Genomic DNA, 23,643 nt, shown 5'->3' with positions numbered 1-23,643 from the left:
CAAGAAAACTACTTTGAACAAAAAAGTTTTTACACCTCATCAACACGCTACCTGCACAACCTTACCCTTGATGTGGGTCGACTGTTATGGCCCTGGGCTCGCTCAGCTCCGTGACGATGAGCATTTTCCTCTTGCTGCCATCTCCCGTGGCCACTGATATGCTCTTGTTGCCCGAGTCGGTCCAGTAGATGTTCTTATGAACCCAGTCAACAGCCAGCCCTTCGGGGGAGTGGAGCGCTTCAATCAGCGTCACCTGCTGCGAAGAGTCATTGGCTTTGTTGATGTACGCACTAGGGGAAGTACAAGAAGACAATGTGTTGGTAAGTCAGCAAAGTTATACTTGCAAGACTCAAAATGATTGAGTGCAGGCAACATATGACTACGAACTTGTAGTCTTTGCAGATAATGTCAAGGACACCCAAACCTGACTCCTCTATCACAACCTCATTCTTCCCACCAAACAGCCGCTCACAGAGAGAATTAATCTGTCTACTTCTATCTGCAGCTTACAAATCAACCAGACTTCTTCCCTGTTTTTGTCATTCTCTGCTCAGCGTCTTTTCAATTTATTTGAATCTTTCCTTCTGCCTTCTGCGTGCCGTCTACCTGTTCCCCAGACTCTTATTTTGCCTTGCTTCCTCAACTCTTTCATTTGTGACATGCCTACAGACAAAGCACATTACTTTCCTCTCCACTTGCGTGCTACGAAAAAAGACATCCTTGTTTAAAGGTTGGCAGAGGCAGTGCCCCACTTTACACCCTGTTTGCTCATGTTTACTGGGGAAGAAAGTTGCAGTACTGATACTTTTGAAATTCCTTGCTAATCGAGTATACAGTTACTGTAGACACCAACCCTAACTTTATACCTTAATACAGTGGTTCTCATCCTTTTTTCTTTGATGTACCCCCTGCGAACATTTTTTTAAATAAATTACCCCCTAATCAGAGCAAAGCATTTTTAGTTGAAAAAAAGAGATAAAGAAGTAAAATACAGCACTATGTCATCAGTTTCTGATTTATTAAATTGTATAACAGTGCAAAATATTGCTCATTTGTAGTGGTCTTAATTGAATTATTTGGAAAAAAAGATATACAAATAACTAAAAACTTGTTGAAAAACCAACAAGTGATTCAAATATAAATAAAGATTTCTACACATAGAAGTAATCCTCAACTTAAAGTGCCCTCTTTGGGGATTGTAATAGAGATCCATCTGGATTCATCAACTTCATTCTAAACATTTCTTCACAAAAAAAGACATCTTTAACATCAATATTTATGGAACATGTCCACAAAAAATCTAGCTGTCAACACTGAATATTGCATTGTTGCATTCTTCTCACAGTTTTTAAACTTACATTCATATTTTGTTGAAGTATTTTTCAATAAATATATTTATAAAGGATTTTTGAATTGTTGCTGTTTTTATAAAATGTTTAAAAATCTCACGCACCCCTTGGCCTACCTTCAAGTACGCCCAGGGGTACGCGTACCCCCATTTGCCTTAATAGACTACAGAGGGACCTTGGTTTTCTCATAACCTGGTTTTCACAGTACTCGGTTTTTGTCAGAAAATATTGTCACGTTGTATTTATTTATTGCATTGCACCAGACAAACTAATCTGTTTTCCCGTGTATCATTCTGCAAAATCATGTGCCCAAACCAAGAATATTGGATATATTGGTTCTTTTAAGGGGGTCATATATTTGTACATTTAAAACACTTCCTTGCGGGTTACATAACATGTAATGGTGGTTCTGTGGTCAAGATTTTGCATAGATGTGTCTTCAAGCTGCTTTCTGACCGTCTTTCAAGATGTGCCATTTTGTGGGCAATCTTATTTAAGTACCTCTAATTCGACAGTGTCTTGTTCACCTCAGCCATGTTGTAGTGTTCAGCGCTTCCATATGGAGTCTACTAACAGATATAAGTTCGAACTATATGCTACTTTGTATTAAAAATGGCAACAGCGAGAGCCAGTCTGCCCCACAACAAGATAGAGAAAAAGAAGGAACTTATTGACTCTATAACGTCAGACTACAATGGCTGATTGTATGGAGATATACGCTACTGTCCAAGGACAGGTCAAAAACAACTTGTTTGGAGGAGGTATGGAAATTGCAAATATTTTTGCCATGCCTCCATGGTTTGAATTAAAACTTTCAGGACTTATGCAGAAACCAATCACACAAAAGCAGGTACCATTAGGTAAGAAAAGTTGTGTTTTTTTTTTTTTTGATTGAATGATTGAAACTTTTATTGGTAGATTGCACAGTACAGTACATATTCCGTAAAATTGACCACTAAACGATAACACCCAAATAAGTTTTTCAACTTGTTTAAGTCGGGGTCCACGTTAATCAATTCATGGTACAAATATATATTCTGTCAGCAAAATGCAGTCATCACACAAGTTAATCATCAGATTATATACATTGAATTATTTACATTATTTACAATCCGGGGGGTAGGTTGTGGAGGGGAGTGGGTGGGGAGGGGGGTTAGGTTTGGTTGATATCAGCACTTCAGCCATCAACAATTGCATCATCTGAGAAATCAATCAATCAATCAATCAATGTTTACTTATATAGCCCTAAATCACTAGTGTCTCAAAGGGCTGCACAAACCACTACGACATCCTCGGTAGGCCCACATAAGGGCAAGGAAAAATTCGCACCCAGTGGGACTTCAGTGACAATGATGACTATGAGAACCTTGGAGAGGAGGAAAACAATGGATGTCGAGCGGGTCTAACACGATACTGTGAAAGTTCAATCCATAATGGATCCAACACAGTCGCAAGAAAAAATGGACATTAATATTGTCTAAAACGTCCCTTGATGATTTTTGGCTTTTCAGACATACCGTATTTTTCGGATTATAAATCGCTCCTGGAGTATACGTCAAAACCGGCCAAAATTGCATAATAAAGAAGGAAAAAAATATATACATGTCGCACTGGAGTAAAAGTCGCATTTTGGGGGGAAATTTATTTGATAAAATCCAACACCAAGATTAGACATTTGAAAAGTAATTTAAAATAAATAAAGAATAGTGAACAACAGGCTGAATAAGTGTACGTTATATGACGCATAAATAACCAACTGAGAAGGTGCCTGGTATGTTAATGTAACATATTATGGTAAGAGTCATTCAAATAACTATAACATATAGAACATGCTATACGTTTACCAAACAATCTGTCACTCCTAATCGATAATTCCCATGAAATCTTCTTCCTCGATGTCGCTTCTAAACAACTCTGCCAACTCCAAAGGTATGCGGCGCTTCCTCTTGTCGTTTTCTGCTGCATATTTCACTACATCCAGCTTGTAATCTGCAGTACATGATTTCCTTTTCGGTGCCATTTTTGTTCAGCCCTTCTCAGTTTTTATAAGTTACCGCCAACGTTGAAATTATCCATTTTAATAGCTACGGCAGTAGCATATAGCAGTTAGCATTCCAAAACCCACAATGCACTTCTGCCATGACCCTCCTTAAATTTTTATTGGTTGACGTGTGTGTGACGATTGCTGACATGTTCTTTGTCTCTTCCGCGAATGAGATAAATAATATTACTTGATATTGTGTAATCTGCAGTACATGATTTCTTTTTCAGTGCCATTTTTGTTCAGCCCTTCTCAGTTTTTATAAGTTACCGCCAACGATGAAATGATCCATTTTAATAGCTACGGCAGTAGCATATAGCATATAGCAGTTAGCATTCCATGACCCACAATGCACTTCTGCCATGACCCTCCCCCGCCAAATTCTTATTGGTTGACGTGTGTGTGACGATTGCTGACATTTTCTTCGTCTCTTCCGCGAATGAGCTAAATAATATTATTTGATATTTTCCGGTAATGTGTTAATAATTTCACACAAAAATCCCTCCGGAATATATGTCGCAACAACTGCAACTTATAGTCCGAAAAATATGGTACAAGTAAAACTGTTACAATGTTGGATACTTTGGTTACTGCCTCAAATCACGAAGTTCATAAATTTTGACGTGAGTTCGCACGCAGTTCTGGATGCCGCCACCCGCAGTGATATGCAATCTTTTTTTAAGATTAGCTACATTATGACGTCACTGTGAGGTGGACATACTTTACATTAAGTCTGAGCTATCAGCCAATGGGAAGAGGAGGAGCTCCTCGGGTTTTATTCTTTCTTGTCAAATGCACTCCGATTTGTTCTGATTCGCTTGCTTTAGAAAGTAAGTAGAAAATGAGAGTTTTGTCTAAACAACATTTTCACATGAGCCTGTTTTGTCAAGATGGACCAGTATGAAATTGGATCATTACTAAATTGGATTAGCTGCAGCTAAACTCAGAGTGGAAAAAGACGGTGATATTATGACTTAGTTTGATGAAACAAAAGATAAGGTAGTATAACGTATTGTTTTCATCCTAGTTTGGCATGTGCACAATAACACCAAAGTGCGATATGCCGTGACATGAATGCTGCTCAAAGAATCTTTTTTTTTATGCAGCTCTGTATTGATCTGAGAAAGGGCAGGTGTTAATTTGACCGGGTGAATCAATATAATGTTTATAAAGATTATGTTTTATTCTGTCTGGAAATACAAAGTGTTGCAGCTTGTCTTCAAGATATATGTTTAAACCCGTATACGTATTTAATTGATATATTATGATACGTTTGGAGAGGGTGGGGCGTGGTTTCATTTGCAATCTTGGAACGCCTACAGAAACGAACATCTTGCAGACATATGCAAAAAGTAGGTCACGAATGTTCTGTGGAGCAAAAGTTACGCAAAATCTAAACCAGGGGTCCCCAAAATTTTTGACTTGGGGGCCGCATTGGGTTAAAACAATTTGGCTGTATAAATATATATTCTTCGCACACTAATAGACTGAAAGCGCGCACTTGCCACACGCTTAATGCACTTTTGGACAATATAATTCACCTGAGAGGGCTAGGAGACACCGAGAGTAACAAGCAGTAGAAAATGGATTAGAAAGGACACATTTTGTCACACCGCAGTGAGGGATGTTTTGTCTTGGTTTCTTCGGTCTTGTGAATTACGTGTTTTAGTTTGAAAAGTAACTCCTCTTGTTTCAGGTCACTTGCACTTCCTTTTGTGTCATCAGTCTGACATCATACCTGATCCCTGATTGTTTCCACCTGTTCCCCATTACCCTCATGTGTCTTATAAGCCCACGCCTCCCTTTGTTCTGTGCCAGATTGTATAATTTTTTTCGTGCCTCTCTAGCATCCTTTCCATGCCTTGCCTCGCCTTGTGTTTGAATACCTTGATCCTGAATTCCTTTGTTGATATTTTGAGTTTTCTTTTTCTCCTCCTCAGCAGAGTGATTTTGTGTTATTTAGTTCTACAGCCGAAGTAGTGAATTTTCAGTTTTTCTTACAGTTCTTCCTTTTTCTCAATTTTTTGAGGTACATTTTTTTGTTAACCTTTTTTTTAGAATAGAGACAGTGTAGAAGTTTCAGAGCCATTCTTTATTCCTCCTGTTGGAGCGTTAATTTGTTTATAATACATTTCATAGAATATACGGCGCAAAGTATAGTTTGTTATTGTTTTTGTGTTTTCCTCCTTTCGGAGTAATTTTCGGTTGTTCCTCTTTTCCGCCGACTAGTTTAGTTATCGCCTATATTGAATTGCCCTGACTCTGGAGGTGAAAGGAAGCTTTTAAAATACAAGCCTGCCATCCTTACTCTGCATTTGACTCCTATATTTTGACCAAGCCTGACAAATTTAAAAAAATAATATAAAAATAATAATAATGATAACTTTTTTTTCTTTTTCTTGGAACTTCCCGTGGGCTGGATTTTGGACGCTGGCGGGCCGCAGATTGGAGACACCCGATCTACACCAAAGGATATGCAATACATATTATCTGGACAACAAGGAAGTGTTTTAAATGTAGATTTAAATCATCACAGGTCCCGTTCACTGTTGGGACATTATCAATAGAGTGCAGAAAGGCAATAATTTATTCATTTTTTTTTTTTTATGTGTGGGTGGTTTATTTATTTATCTCTGTTTTGTGTTAACATTTTTGGGTCTTCACTTTGGGAAGACTATGTCTCCCGGCTGGCCTGGGAACGCCTCGGGATCCCCCGGGAAGAGCTAGACGAAGTGGCTGGGGAGAGGGAAGTCTGGGCTTCCCTGCTTAGGCTGCTGCCCCCGCGACCCAACCTCGGATAAGCGGAAGAAGATGGATGGATGGATGGATGGATGGATGGAGATGGATGGATTTTTGGGTGTCCAGAACGGAATAATTGCCGTTACATTATTTCTTATGCGACAAATTGATTAGGTTTTTGCACAGTTCGTTTTTTATCTGAGCATTTGTCGCAGAATACAGTGAAACCTCCATTTACAAACCCCTCTATATGTGAACATTTTAATTTGCGAACTTTTAGATCAATCTAAATATTCCTCTGTGTGCGAACCATGTCTCAGTGTGCCAATGCTTTACTAAGGCGCCTGCAAGCAAGAAAAAAGGGTGACGGAGCCTTCCATGTCACTTGCAGTGCAGGACAAGTCATGTCCCAACACTCCAGCATATTAAGTGTACCTTTTCATAGTTTTTTTTTTTTACTTTTTTCCATTCTGATGACTCAATAAGAGTCCCAAAAACTCAAAACACCAGCATAAAAAGAAACAACAAATCGCTGTGGTATATGTTTCTTATGGGGAACTCTGCTTCACTTTAAAAACTTTTTGATTTACAACCCATGTCCAAGAACCAATTAGTTTCGCAAATTGAGGTTGCACCGTATAAATACAAAATATACTGAACAAAAATATAAACGCAAGATTTTTGTTTTTGCTCCCATTTTTCATGAGTTAAAAACAAAGATGTTAAACTTTGACTTTTTACACAAAATACCTATTCCTCTCAAATATTGGTCACAAATCTGTCCAAATCAGTGCTAGTGAGTACTTATTCTTTGACAAATAATTAGAGATGTCTGATAATGGCTTTTTTGTCGATACCCAATATTCTGATATTGTCCAACTCTTAATTACCGATTCCAATATCAACCGATACCGATATATACAGTTGTAAAATTAATACATTTTTATGCATAATTTTGTTGCAGGGCCACGCTGGATGCGTTAAACAATGTAACAAGGTTTTCCAAAATAAATCAACTCAAGTTATGGAAAAAAATGCCAACATGGCACTGCCATATTTAATATTGAAGTCACAAAGTGCAATATTTTATTTAAACATCAGCTTGCAATTTGGGACATGCTCACACTGAGAAGGCATGAGGAGGTTGAGGTGGGGGGAGGTAGCGGGTAGCGTATATTGTAGCGTCCTGGAGGAGTTACTGCTGCAAGCGGTTCTGGGTATTTGTTCTGTTGTGTTTATGTTGTCCTACGGTGTAGATGTTCTCCCGAAATGTATTTGTAATTCTTGTTTGGTGTGGGTTCACAGTGTGGTGCATATTTGTAACGGTGTTAAAGTTGTTTATACGGCCACCGTCAGTGTGACCTGTATGGCTGTTGACCAAGTATGCTTGCATTCACTTGTCTGTGTGATAAGCTGTAGATATTATGTGATTGGGCTGGCACGCAAAGGCAGAGCCTTTTGGATTTTTTGACGCTCCGTACTCCTCCCTACATCCGTGTACACAACGGCGTTTTAAAAAGTCATACATTTTACTTTTTGAAACCAATACTGATCATTTCCGATATTACCTTTTAAAGCATTTTTCCACCGATATAATCGGACATCCTTACAAATAATCTATCCCGCCTCACAGGTGTGGCATATCAAGATGCTGATTAAATAGCATGATTATTGCACAGGTGTGCCTTAAGCTGCCCACAATAAAAAGCCACTATGAAATGTGCAGTTTTGCTTTATTTAGGGTCTGGGGGGTTAAGAGCAGTCGGTATCTGGTGTGACCACCATTTGCCTTACGCAAGCCGAAGTGTTGCGTTTATACTTTTGTTCTGTATAGGTATTACTCTATGTTAAAACACTATGTAATGCTATACCTATACATGATCGGTGCCCTGATGTGGGATCGGATCAGAGGATGTCGTTATGGTTTGTTCAGCCTTTTGAGACATTTCTGGTTAAGGGCTACATAGATAATCTGTGATTGATTGATTGATATAAAAGTTTTGTTTTCAGAAAATGTAAGGTCAAAGACAAGAAGAAACATATTAGGTGAAATAACTTTTGAAATTATAACATATTTGTTTAATTCTCTTCATGTTCATTGCTGCAATCCGTCTGTGGTGTATGGTATTTGTGTGCCTGGGCATGTGCACAGATGTGCTTGCATGTGTCAGAACCTGGGTGGAAGTAGTGGGAAGGGACTTTTATCCTCTCAAATGAGCCATATGGTCTCTCTCTAATTTTATTGCCTCAATAATCACGATCATTATTCATCAGCATGCACATACACAGGCACACACGCACACAGCTCCATTGTAAATGTGTGTATATCTGTAGAGGACAAACAACTCCACCTTAACTGTCGGAAGGTGACAAGACCCTCCAGCTGTGACTGACAAAATACACACCTACAAAACCACACCATGCTGACAGAATGGCAGGTTGTGATACCCAGTGGATAAATGAACTCAGTAAAAACAGCATAATATGACAGTATTAAATAACAATATCATTATTGGCTTTCGTCTCCAGGGGCATCGAAGTGTAGGGGTAAGTGGGAATGTTTTACTACGGCCCCAAGCACAAGGGGGCATTGGGCTTTTATTGTTTTTGTTTGAAAGTTTTTTTTCTGCCATTTGAATATGAAAGTTTTCAAAAGATGCCATACATTTTTATATACAATTAATATAGCTGCAAAAGTTTAATATCAAGGTTGCTTGATTTAAATGAACATCTAGGATAGGGGTGGCCAAACTACAGCCCGCGGGCCAAGTGCAGGCCGCCCAAGTCTTCAAACTGGACCATGAGACACCACCAGTCTAATAAAGAATGTTACCAACAGGGGGGAGTTTGCATTGGTTAATTCTGACAATGCTGATGCTGCTATAATATCCCCTCTAATAGACAACATGAGTAATTCAGGTCAATGAGTTTTAATTAACACCACACACAGCATATACCGTATTTCCCGGAGTATGAGTCGCACCTGCCGAAAATGCATAATAAAGAAGGAAAAAACATATAAGTCGCACTGGAGTATAAGTCGCATTTTTTGGGGAGATTTATTTGATAAAATCCAACACCAAGAATAGAAATTTGAAAGGCAATTTAAAATAAATAAAGAATAGTGAACAGCAGGCTGAATAAGTGTACGTTATATGATGCATAAATAACCAACTGAGAAGGTGCCTGGTATGTTAACGTAACATATTATGGTAAGAGTCATTCAAATAACTATAACATATAGAACATGCTATACGTTTACCAAACAATCTGTCACTCCTAATCGCTAAATCCAATAAAATCTTATACGTCTACTCTCTTACGTGAATGAGCTAAATAATATTATTTGATATTTTACGGCAATGTGTTAATAATTTCACACACAAGTCGCTCCTGAGTATAAGTCGCACCCGTGGCCAAACTATGAAAAAAACTGCGACTTATAGTCTGAAAAATACGGTACTTATACAACCCAATGCAAACAACCTTCTCTAATCATGGTTAAAAAAATATATAATAATAATCCAACCAACACAAAATGTCAACAGATATAGTCACACAAAACACAACCTGCTCACTGAACTTTGTGGCCATTATAAAAAAAATTCAAAATTACTCCAAATTAAATCTATTACAAAGCATGATGGGAAAAATGCAAAACACTCTCCACACTTATCCATGTTTGATACATTTTAGCTGATGGAATATTTCTGATTGATTACAAAACTTTAAACAGGTTGTAACAGAAGTAAACTAGGTCGGAGTCAAACTTTCACATACTCTTACTATCCAATTCTATTATCAATTATGTATCCATTATATTATTATCAATAATATTAATAATAATATATACATATATTTCCATCCATCCATCCATCCATTTTCTACCGCTTGTCCCTTTTGGGGTCGCGGGGGGTGCTGGAGCCTATCTCAGCTGCATTCGGGCAGAATGCGGGATGCACCCTGGACAAGTTGCCCATTTAGTTATGTATATATTGGTGTATATACAGTATATGTATATATATATACCAATGTGGCCCCTGATATCAAAAAGTTAGGACACCTTTCGTCTAAGACTACTACACCCCATAATCAAAAATACAAAAGGGTTTGTTTCACTTGGATAGTCCATCCATCAATCCAGCCATTTTCTACCGCTTGTCCCTTTTGGGGTCACGGGAGATCGCTGGAGCCTATCTCAGCTGCATCCGGGCGGAAGGCGGTGTAAATCCTGGACAAGTCACCTCCTCATTGCAGCGCTTGGATAGTAACGAACCCAATTTCGAAGACTTCACTCAACACAGACGTCAAAATGTCATCAAAGCTCACTTCTAAACATTCACACACAGCACCAACATTTTGGATCGATGATGAGGTGATAGAAGAAAGGTAAAAACGGAATAAATCCACGAGTGGCAGTATAGGAGAAGGTTATGTTTACGTTTTACTTTGGCATCTCATTGCCTATAACTGTGGTGCATTCAAAGACCCTCAATTAAAGTTAGAAACAGGTGTCATTAAGTTTTAAAGACACACAGAGACTTAACTCCCAGGAGATGCAGTACCTATACAATCATGATAATAATCATGTATTATGATGTGCTTTGGGTGTCTCTACTTTACACTCTGAAGAAAAGGAAAACTTGACAGATTTATAATCGAATATAGTGAAACACGATTAAAAACAATATATGGTTAACTAAATTCATACTCTGGCCACTTTATATTGAATTCTTTAGCAACAAACTTTTTTAAACAAAACCAAATATTTTAGGGGGGTTATGTAAATATGTTCCAGATATGTTAATCCCAACTTAAAAAAGCAAAAAACCTAATTAAGGTTTTTGTATGTGTTTTAAAAAGCTTGTTTTTAATAAAGCAATACAATAATTTATTTTTAGTGCATGTAAACAAAAGTCTGTGTGGAGTGTCAATGTTGGGTTTAGTGTGGGATGGGGGGCCTTTTAAGAGACTTGTGTATGTGGGCCGATAATTTTGTGCCACGCCTATGTCCGTCCATCCATCCATTTTCTACCGCTTATCCATTATCGCAGGGCCAACACAGACAGACAACATTCACACTCACATTCACACGCTAGGGACCATTTAATGTTGCCAATCAACTTATCCCCAGGTGCATGTCTTTGGAGGTGGGAGGAAACCGGAGTACTCGGAGGGAACCCATGCAGTCACGGGGAGAACATGCAAGCTCCACACGGAAAGATCCCGAGCGCAGGATTGAACCCGGGACCTTCGTATTGTGAGGCAGACGGACTAACCCCTCCCCCTGTGCAGCCCACACCCAAGTCCATTTTTGACAAAAATATTTGCCAAAAGTTGGTCCCGGTATTCATACATGCTGTCTCGGTTATTGTATGGTTAAACATTGCACTTAACAGACTTGTCCATATGCCCGCGTATTCATCCATCCATCCATTTTTCTACCGTTTGTCCCTTTTGGGGTCGCGGGGGGTGCTGGAGTATCATTCCTGGTAATCGAGTGTGGGCACAAGGCCATTGTCTGTACAATTTTGGATACAAAATGAGTGCCAGCACTTTGATAAAGAAGGTGAAAAACACCATTGCTTCAAAAAAAGATCTCCTGGAAATGCACAAAGATGACGTCTGCTTTGCTATGATTTCCCCTCCTCCCTTCACCGTCTTTGCCAACAAGATTCTTCACTAAAGATAAATATAATGTAACATTTTAACTCGTTAATTTCTTTATATAGTCATACTATCATTATTGTTTATAAATATGTTTGCTAATATTTTAGGTGTCTGCAACAGAATAATTGGATATATAATATTTCTAATGTAATGGTCAAACATACATTTTTGATTTCCACTTAGTCACAAACGCTGATGTAGCATTTGTGCTACTTGAAGGGATGTGAAGATTACTGTAATAATGATTAACTGCGGCAAAATTCCCAATGGTTAGTATTAGGGCTGTCCGATAATATTGGACAGCCGATATTATCGGCCGATAAATGGTTTAAAATGTAATATCGGAAATTATCGGGATCGGTTTCAAAATTATCGGTGTCTGTTTCAAAAAGTAAAATGTATGACTTTTTAAAACACCGCTGTGTACACGGACATAGGGAGAAGTACAGAGCGCCAATAAACCTTAAATGCACTGCCTTTGCGTACCGGCCCAGTCACATAATATCTACGGCTTTTCACAGACACACAAGTGAATGCAAGCATACTTAGTCAACAGCCATACAGGTCACACTGAGGGTGGCCGTATAAACGACTTTAACACTTTTACAAATATGCGCCACACTGTGTACCCACACCAGACAAGAATGACAAACACATTTCGGGAGAACATCTGCACCATAACACAACATAAACACAACAAAACAATTCCTCAGAACTCCTTGCATCACTAACTCTTCCGGGACGCTACTATATACACCCCCTGCTAACAGTGTTGCATTGTTTAATGCATCCAGCGGGGTAGTCCAACAAAATTAGGCATTATAATGTGTAAATGACACGACTGTATATATCGGGATCGGTTGATATCGGAATCGGTAATTAAGAGTTGGACAATGTCGGAGTATCGGACATCGGCAAAAAAGCCTTTATCGGACATCTCTAGTTAGTATTGCCATTTTTAATTGCAATTATCGTAAAACCTCGATAGTTTATCACACGGTGATACTGCGCATTTCCTGGAGGAGCACCTTGTGCGCCAATCGCTTTGCTACGTTAAATTCTAACAGGACAATAAACGTCCTTCCCATTAAAAAACACACCTGTTTTGCCTTTAATATTAAGAAACATTCTAATACCTTTACAAATTAAAACAGAAGATAAACATATTGAAATAGTGTGTGAACATTGTCTGTCTATCTGTGTTGGCCCTGCAATGCGGTGGCGACTTGTCCAAGGTGTACCCCGCCTTCCGCTCAAATGCGGCTGGGATAAGCTCCAGCCCCTCCACCCGCCGAAAGGAACAAACGGTAGAACATTGATGGATGGATGAAAACACTCAAATAATAATAGCACTATAATCAATGTTTCTTTTACCAAATAAATTATTATGTGGGTGTTGCTTATATATTTACCGTTAACTAAAATAAAAGATGTCGGTGTGTGTGTATAAGTACTTTTAGAGCACATTCAACAATACTGTGATAATATTAGAGATAACAATAATAATTTTGGTCACAATAACCGTGATATGAAATGTTCATATGTTTACATCCCTAGTTATTATATAATGAGACACAAAATTGCAGTAAGACAGACACAAGGAACTTTAAAGAGACTCTTTTCCCGCTCAATATACAGTTGATGATGTGCCGAGCAGAATTCCGAATAAATGTTCTTTGCAAGCGTAACAATAATGTCAGTTTGAGTCAATACCTGTATATTTTCCGATGATATAGATCACACCAGAACATCTTATTGATGGCCACGTCCACATCCAGCGCCACGGCGTTCTTCAGTGTAGGAACCACTTGTGTGTATTCACTCTTCAGCAGGTCAATGCGACGGATCTCATGGCGGTTGGTGAACATTAAGTATGGACTCTTTCCTGATGGAGTTAATAGAACAGTTACTATGATGGTGAAGAGTGGAGAATCCTAAAACAGCAACCTAAACAAAAAATGCATTCCCGTAGATGACCACCAATTTATACCTTTTGAATACATAAAAAAATACATTGGTATTAGAATGTAATTTCTTTTGTGTTTTGTTTTGTAAAGACATAATGAATGCTACTGAATATGGGTTTGTATCTCCATGTGTAAATAATAAAATCAAACAGTGGACTTGGTTTTCCCTCTTTAAACTCTTAACATACAGTATGTATATTTAATGAAGTGAGTATTAATAAATCATCTAAATAACCCATTAAAAGAAAAATATAGTCCTGACATGGACCCAGAGAAGCTTTTGGCACTACCAAAGCTGCACACTTAATTATTCATGCAATTACCCTGTACTTCAGCAGGGAGAACAAAAAAACAAGTCAGGTGGTCCAAACTTAAAGTAACAAAAGTAGTCAATTTAACAAATACATTGTTTTATTTTGAGAATTTGGGTGTTTCTTTTGACTGAATTAAAGCAGAATGTGTCGGGAGAGTGAAAGGAGAAAAGGAGCTAAACAACTGTTCTATTTTCAGTAAATGTGTTTCTGGGTTGCCCTCCTCAAGTTCATTCATCATTTGTTGGTCACGATAACATTCGTAACATAGGGGATTTGTGTCAGCAGTCTGAAGCTCAGCATGATTCAAGGATTAGGAATGCTATAATCTGTGTTTTATTCTGACTATTCCTATCATCCATGAGTGTGATCTACCGATACCAATACCGAACACAAGTATCAACTGCAAATCGACTAATACAGGGGTCGGGAACCTATTGCTCTCTTGATGAATGCATCTGGCTGTCAGATAAATCTTTGCTGACATTGCTTAACACGATAAGTAATAAATAATTCCGCTGGTAATCACAGTGTTAAAAATAACGTTCAAATTATAAAACAGACCTGGGCAATTATTTTGACTAGAGCAGTGGTTCTCAATGGGGGTACTTAAAGGTATGCCAAGGGGTATGTGAGATTTTTAAAAAATATTCTAAAAATAGTAACAATTCAAAAATCCTTAATAAATAGATTTATTGAATAATACTTCAACAAAATATGAATTTAAGTTCATAAAGTGTGAAAAGAAATGCAACAATGCAATTTTCAGTGTTGACAGCTACATTTTTTGTGGACATGTTCCATAAATATTGATGTTAAAGATGTCTTTTTTTGGGAAGAAATGTTTAGCATTAAGTTCATGAATCCAGATGGATCTCTATTACAATCCCCAAAGAGGGCACTTTAAGTTGATGATTACTTCTATGTGTAGAAATCTTTATTGATAATTGAATCACTTATTTATTTTTCAACAAGTTTTTAGTTATTTTTATTTATTTTTTTCCAAATAGTTGAAGAAAGACCACTACAAATGAGCAATATGTTGCACTGTTATACAATTTAATAAATCAGAAACTGATGACATAGTGCTTTATTTGACTTCTTTATCTCTTTTTTTCAACAAAAATGCTTTGCTCTGATTAGGGGGTACTTGAATGAAAAAAATGTTCACAGGGGGTACATCACTGAAAAAAGGTTGAGAACCACTGGACTAGCGGGCCAAATTTAGAGAAAAAAATGTTTCTGGGGGCGGGTATATCTACAGTATTTTTAGGAAAACTAATACAAAACCTCACAATAAAGTCTGATTGAATGCTAAAAAAGTTCTGACAGACCACCTTAAAAACAGAACGGAATTACATTTTTTTCTATGAACGATAAAACCCTGAATATTGAGAACATATGAACGTCACGCCCCGTCTCAATCGACATATTTTACAATCAAGCCAAATGCAACAAACACAGAGCAATATGAACGTGAAGGGTAAAAAACCCCCCCAAAAAACATCTACAATCTGATAAATGTGATATATCACTATACTTTAGAACTTTCTTGTAAAAATCTCCTTCCACGTCTGTCCCTGACACCCGCCTTTCAGGCTGGCCGCTCTGTAAACACTCTGTGGAAACGCTCCCCACCCACACTGCTTGGTGCCTCGTCTGACCTGCTGTGACGTAGATTACCATAGTAACTAGTAGGGTTGTACGGTATTCGGGTATTAGTATAGTGCCGCGATACTAATGAATCATATTCGGTACCATACCGCCTCTGAAAAGTAGCGGTCCGCCACACCCTAAGATTTTTTGTTAAAATAAAGCCAATGATGCAATTTTTTCTGGTCCCCTTTATTTACAATAGTATCAAAGTACCGAAAAGTATCAAAATAATATTGGTAACAGGACAACACAAGTCACTAAAATATCATTCAAAATTGCAGATTCCAACAATTGAAATATGTTGTATAGTTCCAGACTTTTGGTAATTAGAAAACATCACTGCACATCATAATGGCAGCTACACTTTCCAAATTAAAGATCTAAAAAAAATATTTGGGAATGTCCGGCGGGCCTGATTGAAAAGCTTAACGGGCCGCATGTGGCCCTCGGGCCTTAATTTGCCCAGGTCTGATATAAAACATTCTAATGCCTTTTAATCTATCCATCCGTTTTCTACCATACCTGTTCATACAAGTCGCATTAATGGTAAGAACCATTTGATTTATTATTGGTTAGCTTCAGAATATCAATGCTATTCTGAGACTTATTCTATTCTGGTCTTACTTAAAAATGCACATATTTAGTTGTATTCAGTGTTCGAGAATATTATATGGTTCTCAGGAAAATACATTTTAAAATATTTGGCTTTCATGGCTCTCTCAGCCCAAAAGGTTCCCGACCGCTGGTCTAATATATTTATTGTGAGTACTATTAACAGTTTAACAATATCAAACCCATATTTAAACGTGTTCCTTACTGTCTTTTATTGCAAACAATTATTTTCCAAAAATAAAGTCTGTAGTAGACAGTAACTAAACAAAAGTAAAAACTATTACTGCAATGTTTTTTAACCACAGGTCACGAGCGCTCCCAGAGGGCCGCCCCAAAATATCTTTATAGTACACTTTTCCTCCACTTGTGGCAGTAAAGACAATATTAAACAAACAGAAGTCTGGAGCTAATGTCATAGACGTTTCTTAACCGCAAACATGATGACTAAAGTTCTGACGCTGTATTTTAATTTGCACCAGTTTAGGTGAAAAGCATATTAATTTAGTTTATTTATCATAACAACAAAATTGCATGTACATGTATTTTTCTTCAGTTACCTATGAATCCTTTCTTATGCAGTATCTTGGTTAGTACTTTGTGGGGGGAAGTGCGTCAGCGTGCCTGCAGGAGCAAAGGTCACCGCCTCTGACAATGGTGTCGAAGACGGCGCAGCATTGGCTAGGGGCGGCGCATGTGCGGAACGGCAAGACACAGCTGGCAAGTGATTAGGTTTCACAAGTGGTACGTGTTAATCTAATCATCTGTTGTCTTTAACAGTGAGCGGCCAGCAGAAGAAGGAGAGAGACTGGAGAAAAGCTGCATGAAAAATTGTGCTTGATATATGCATGGAAAAATAAAACTCTGTTAAAACGGCACGCCTGGCTCCTGTGACGTGATATCCGTGGAACGGGTAGGGATCAAATTCCACGTATTTATTTTTACAAACAGTCTGACCTAAGCCTAAGCCTTAATATGTTAAATAATTATCTTTGTGATTAACACATGCCTTTATATCAATTGACAAGGCTGCACACTGCAAGTAGGTTAAATATAATTATTGAATTTAATTAAAATATTGTGCAAAATTACTAAAAAAGTGTTGATATTTGAGTGGCGGAAACATTTTGTGGCTGGTGTGTATGCTGTAAATCAGGTGTCGGGAACCTTTTTGGCTGAGAGAGCCAAGTAGCCAAATATTTTAAAATGTATTTCCGTAAGAGCCATATAATATTTGTTTTAACACTGAATACAACTAAACGTGTGCGTTTTTAAGTAAGACCAACATTTCTAGAGTATACCGGTAATAGGTCTCTTATTCTTTGTAATAACATTGTTATTCTGAAGCTAACTGTGGAGGGGGCGTGGCCTGCAGCGAAGCAGGGTGTTGCCAGGACCGGCCTGGAAATCTGTGACAGGTGTGTAGATGGCCCACTTAGGCCTTGTTATCTAATCACCTGTCGCTCTGTTATAAACAGCAGCCAGGAGGAGAGACGGGGTTGGGGCTGGAGCCAGAGCGCGAGTGGGGACGAAAGAGAAAAAGACAATTGTTGGAAAGCAACTGAGAGACTTATTGAAAAATGAAACAATATTGTAACCCTAAAACAGGTTCTCATGTCGGTGCTTGGTGGTCTGAAGAACCCCCAGGAGGGCAAGCCCCACACTAACCAATAATAAATAAATTACTTCTTACCATTAAAGGCCTACTGAAATGAGATTTTCTTATTCAAACGGGGATAGCAGGTCCATTCTATGTGTCATACTTGATCATTTCGCGATATTGCCATATTTTTGCTGAAATTATTTAGTAGGGAACATAGACGATAAAGTTCGCAACTTTTGGTCGCTAACAGAAAAGCCCAGCCTTTACCGGAAGTCGCAGACGATGACGTCACCCGTTGATGGCTCCTCACGTCCTTACATTGTTTTTAATGGGAGCCTCCAACAAAAAGAGCTATTCGGACCGAGAAAACGACAATTTCCCCATTAATTTGAGCGAGGATGAAAGATTTGTGTTTGAGGATATTGATAGCGACGGACTAGAACAAAAAAAAAAAATTCTGGGAAATCCCTTATCTTTCTATTGTGTTGCTAGTGTTTTAGTGAGTTTAATAGTACCTGATAGTCGGAAGGGTGCTTCCACGGGTGTCTTAAGGCCAGTGTTTGATGGAAGTCGACGGCAGCTGTATGGACGGCACAAGCTCAGCTGATCTCCGGTAAGTGGCAACTTTTTACCACAATTTTCTCACCAAAAACTGCTGGTTGACGTTTTGTCGGGATCCATGTTCGCTTGACCGCTCTGATCCATAGTAAAGCTTCACCTCTGAGAATTTTAAACAAGGAATCACCGTGTGTTTGTGTGGCTAAAGGCTAAAGCTTCCCAACTCCATCTTTCTACTTTGACTTCTCCAATATTAATTGAACAAATTGCAAAAGCTTCAGCAACACAGATGTCCAAAATACTGTGTAATTATGCGGTTAAAGCAGACGACTTTTAGCTGTGTGTGTGCTCAGCGCTAATATTTCCTTACAGTCCGTGACGTCACGCGTACACGTCATCATTACGCGACGTTTTCAAGAAGAAACTCCCGGGAAATTCAAAATTGCAATTTAGTACACTAAAAAGGCCGTATTGGCATGTGTTGCAATGTTAATATTTCATAATTGATATATAAACTATCAGACTGCGTGATGGGTAGTAGTGGGTTTCAGTAGGCCTTTAACGCAACTTCTTGAACAGGTGCGGTAGAAAAAAGGATGGATGGATTAATAATGCTTGAGAAAATTGTATATTTTGAACATTATTTTTAACACTGTGATCACAAGTGGAATTATCCGACACTTATTGTGTCAAGTAATGTCAGCTCAGATTTACCTGAGAGCCGGATGCAGTCACCAAAAGAGCCACATCTGGCTCGCGAGCCATAGGTTCCCCAACCCTGCTGTAAATATTATGTCTCTGTAACACACTCATCCTTTTGCTTAATGTCACATTATCTCCTCTTGTCTTCACAGAATCATGCTGTGTAGCGACAACATTGTCTAGCACGGTTACACAAACAACAATACAGTTGACCTTTCCTCTTAGGTTCTACTTTGTTCATTGTAAGTGATTGCATTTCCAGAAAATATCGATCGCAGAAACAGTTTGAATCTGCAAAAAATGGGTTGTTGGTATGCAAATCAATAAACTAATATCAGACAAATCAGTGCAAATGGGCTTTCATGGATGAGGTTATGGGGTGAATCGTAGAACTACAAGTAGACACAACCACATTAATATGGAGCTGGCACTCTTTAAACCCAGGCTCATCCATCAAAAGTATGATTTGTCACACTATAATACAGACTCCAACAGTACCTGGTGACACTGTGGTTTACGTCATTAGTACAGAATTACACTAAAGATCTGTCCTTGGGAAAGCAAGCTGAAGGTGCTTCTTTATTTATGTTCTACACATGCAGCAATTGGACTTAAAATAAAAGAATGGAAGTTTACTTCAGACCCCAAGGTCCAATTTGTACAAATGGGTCCCACAGGGCTAATTACTGGACTTGGGGTAACTTTGAGCAATAACGGTACGGATATAGCATGGTCCCAAGCTATAAAAGCCATGGCCATAAAAGACAAAGCAATACCTCCTTGGATACCATTGAATTGCTGGGTTGCATATGACATTACATCCGTTATTCTTCTTTGCGGCTTAAGGTCAACCAGCTTGAGCAGAACACTAAAACAAGTGAGAGAGAGTGTAGAGTTTGAGCAGAAAATGCCGTATTGCTGTTCTGTTCTTGGCTGTTCCAGTCATTCAAATAGAGACATAGGAAGGATCTTTCATAGAGTCCCAAAAGCAATCTTTAATAAAGGTAATAAAAAAAGAGGAAAAAACAGAAGTGCTTGGAAGGAAATGGCACTTAAAAATATCACTTTCATCATCTTGTGGAATACAACCGGACATGGTTGTGTCTGCAGCGATCCATCCATCCATCCATTTTCTACCGCTTATTCCCTTTCGGGGTCGCGGGGGGCGCTGGCGCCTATCTCAGCTACAATCGGGCGGAAGGCAGGGTACACCCTGGACAAGTCGCCACCTCATCGCAGGGCCAACACAGATAGACAGACAACATTCACACTCACATTCACACACTAGGGCCAATTTAGTGTTGCCAATCAACCTATCCCCAGGTGCATGTCTTTGGAAGTGGGAGGAAGCCGGAGTACCCGGAGGGAACCCACGCATTCACGGGGAGAACATGCAAACTCCACACAGAAAGATCCCGAGGCTGGATTTGAACCCAGGACTGCAGGAACTTCGTATTGTGAGGCAGACGCACTAACCCCTCTGCCACCGTGAAGCCCTCTGCAGCGATCACTTTGTTAAATGTTTGATTGATTGAACATTTGATTTGTTTAAGAAACTTTCTCTGATGCAATCACGCGATCACTTTGTTAAATGTTTGATTGAACATTTGATTTGTTTAAGAAACTTTCTCTGATGCAATCACGTTTATTCTCTAGTATATTAGTAGTGATTAAGAACAGTACTAAACGTAAAGAAAGGACAAGAGATCGCATTAGTTTTTTTGTTGTTGTTGTTGTTTCTATACCAAAATATAATTAGGAAGACCTGATCGTGCAATTAAACTAACGTCATGTTAAGTCCGAGTAGCGTATTTCCTTGAATTTCCGCAGGGCATATAGTATGCGCCTGCCTTGAATTACTGCCGGGTCAAACTCGCTTGTATATTTGCCTCTGAACCTTTCAAAATATGCCCAAATCTGCACTGATGCAGGTAAATGGGAATCTAGACCAGTGGTTCTCAACCTTTTTTCAGTGATGTACCCCCTGTGAATTTTTTTCTAATTCAAGTACCCCCTAATCAGAGCAAAGCATTTTTGGTTGAAAAAAAGATATAAAGAAGTAAAATACAGCACTATGTCATCAGTTTCTGATTTATTAAATTGTATTACAGTGCAAAATACTGCTCATTTGTAGTGGTCTTTCTTGAACTATTTAGAAAAAAAGATAAAAATAACTAAAAACTTGTTGAAAAATAAACAAGTGATTCAATTATAAATAAAGATTTCAACACATAGAAGTAATCATCAACTTAAAGTGCCCTCTTTGGGGATTGTAATAGACATCCATCTGGATTCATCAACTTAATTCTAAACATTTCTTCACAAAAAAAAGAAATCTTTAACATCAATATTTATGGAACATGTCCACAAAAAATCTAGCTGTCAACACTGAATATTGCATTGTTGTATTTTTTTTTTTTTGCAGTTTATGAACTTACATTCATATTTTGTTGAAGTATTATTCAATAAATATATTTATAAAGGATTTTTGAATTGTTGCTATTTTTAGAATATTTAAAAAAAAATCTCACGTACCCCTTAGCATACCTTCAAGTACCCCCAGGGGTACGCGTATCCCCATTTGAGAACCACTGCTCTAGACCATCGCCTGAAACCGGGAAGTGACTCTCGGTCACGTGATTGCAACCCAGCATTTGACAAGTCATTATACTCCTAAAGTTCCAATAGTTAATTTTAGGAGTGTACTGTGTGGACATTTTAAATAATGCTGCTGTGATAGGTCGACTGACTTTTTTTTTGTCAATGCGTGTTTTTACAGTTTACCACCTATTTGTTTTTAGTATCATGGTTAGCGGAGGGCTAGCTAACCATTATCAGCGCTACTTTCAGTTACCAATCCTCACCGCCACGGTGGGAAATTAACCCAATTTCTTACAATTTCTTAGTAGCATTATCACTGGAGGACTCGGGAAACATGCGACACACCAAGTAAGCTAGAGCAGAAAGCCAGGCTAACCACTGAACTAAACTAGCTTTAATGTGTAGTAACTGAACAGAAGTTAAGATAAGTTACCAGGTATAAACAGGACATTTTTCAGTTTATTGACAGTTGGTAAGTTTGGCAAAACCTCAATGGAAGAGTATTGACCTGAAAGTACAGTGTTGTACATTCTTGTTAATGTTCTTAGTCTATTTGTATTATGACAGCCATTTCTAGTTTAGCTTTTGTGTTCCACTGTCGGCAAGCAGTAGTACATTTAAAATTGAACAAAAAACCCCCTAAGACACTGCACAAAAAAAAGTAAAATGTACGACCAGTATCAAAAATGTACGGTGGCGAATATGTTGAATTGTAAATACTGCAATTATGTTTTCTTAGCTACTATAAACGTTGTTTGTTGCAAATCGTCCATAATCAATGTGACATAACCTAACAAAAATACCCATTGCAATTAGGCCGCCCTATTTTAATGAGGATACTGTGTGTACTACATTTATATCACCATGGACACAGTAATCTCCCTCCATGTTATCATGCTCCGACAGGAGTTTTGCTATGTTTTGAAACATGCATCAGTGCGCTGAAGGAATCATCAGAACGCAAGAACATGCATACCGTGAGATATTTTTTTTGTATAGGGAAACAATAATATATCTCTGTGGAGGGGGCGTGGACTGCGGGCCTGCAGCGAAGCGGGGTGTGCCAGGACCGACCTCGAAATCAGCGACAGGTGAGAAGATGGCCCACCTGGGCCTTGTTATCTAATCACCTTTCGCTCGGTTATAAGCAGCAGCCAGGAGGACAGACGGAGTGGTAGCTGGAGGGGAGCTGGCGTGAGATCGAGAGCGAAAGAGAAAAAGACAATTGCTGAAAAGCAGTCTGGGACATTTCGTAAAAAAACAATATTGTACCACTGAAACGGACTCTCATGTCGGTGCTTGGTGGTCTGAAGAACCCCAGGAGGGCAACCGCCACAGTCTCCTTAAGAGTTGTACGGTTCTAAATCGTTTTTAAAGGCACAAAAACCGGTCGGGTATTGACAAACTTACATTTATGAATATAAAACTTAGCCAATAGTATAATGAGATTGCAAAGGTCAAATTAATTTTCAATTTTTTTTTCAATACAGTGTAAAACCAAATATATATTATTTAATATATATTATTGTTTTAGTTGCTTAAGAGATTTTTCTGGTTCTGAATTTGTTGATTGTTATTTTTATGTTTTTGTGCATTACTTGTTGCAGTCATCATTACACAAAAAGGTTACTCATCAGTTACTCAGTACTTGAGTAGTTTTTTCATAACATACTTTTTACTTTTACTCAAGTAAATATTTGGGTGACTACTCCTTACTTTTACGTGAGTAATACATCTCTAAAGTAACAGTACTCTTACTTGAGTACAATTTCTGGCTACTCTACCCACCTCTGTATATGCCTTTTAATTTTAGTTTTAAAACCGTTTTTGAGTGCAA

The 23,643-nt window shown here is 38.4% G+C and overlaps 1 protein-coding gene across 5 annotated transcripts in view; it reads right to left on the bottom strand.

Annotated features, from left to right (window-relative positions):
* lrp8 (low density lipoprotein receptor-related protein 8, apolipoprotein e receptor) overlaps window positions 1-23,643 on the bottom strand; it is a 438,760-nt gene that overhangs the window by 81,450 nt on the left and 333,667 nt on the right. For all 5 annotated transcript variants that reach the window (XM_061883665.1, XM_061883666.1, XM_061883663.1 and 2 more), the window contains exons 10-11: window positions 13,513-13,684; window positions 66-290 (exon numbers count right to left, since the gene is read on the bottom strand). In XM_061883665.1, the coding sequence (XP_061739649.1) occupies window positions 66-290; window positions 13,513-13,684 (397 nt within the window). The remainder of the gene's footprint in view (window positions 1-65; window positions 291-13,512; window positions 13,685-23,643) is intronic.

This window comes from Nerophis ophidion, linkage group LG22, assembly GCF_033978795.1.
Source record: "Nerophis ophidion isolate RoL-2023_Sa linkage group LG22, RoL_Noph_v1.0, whole genome shotgun sequence".
In the NCBI taxonomy this organism is placed as follows: domain Eukaryota; kingdom Metazoa; phylum Chordata; class Actinopteri; order Syngnathiformes; family Syngnathidae; genus Nerophis; species Nerophis ophidion.
This window is presented reverse-complemented; position numbering and strand designations above follow the sequence as displayed.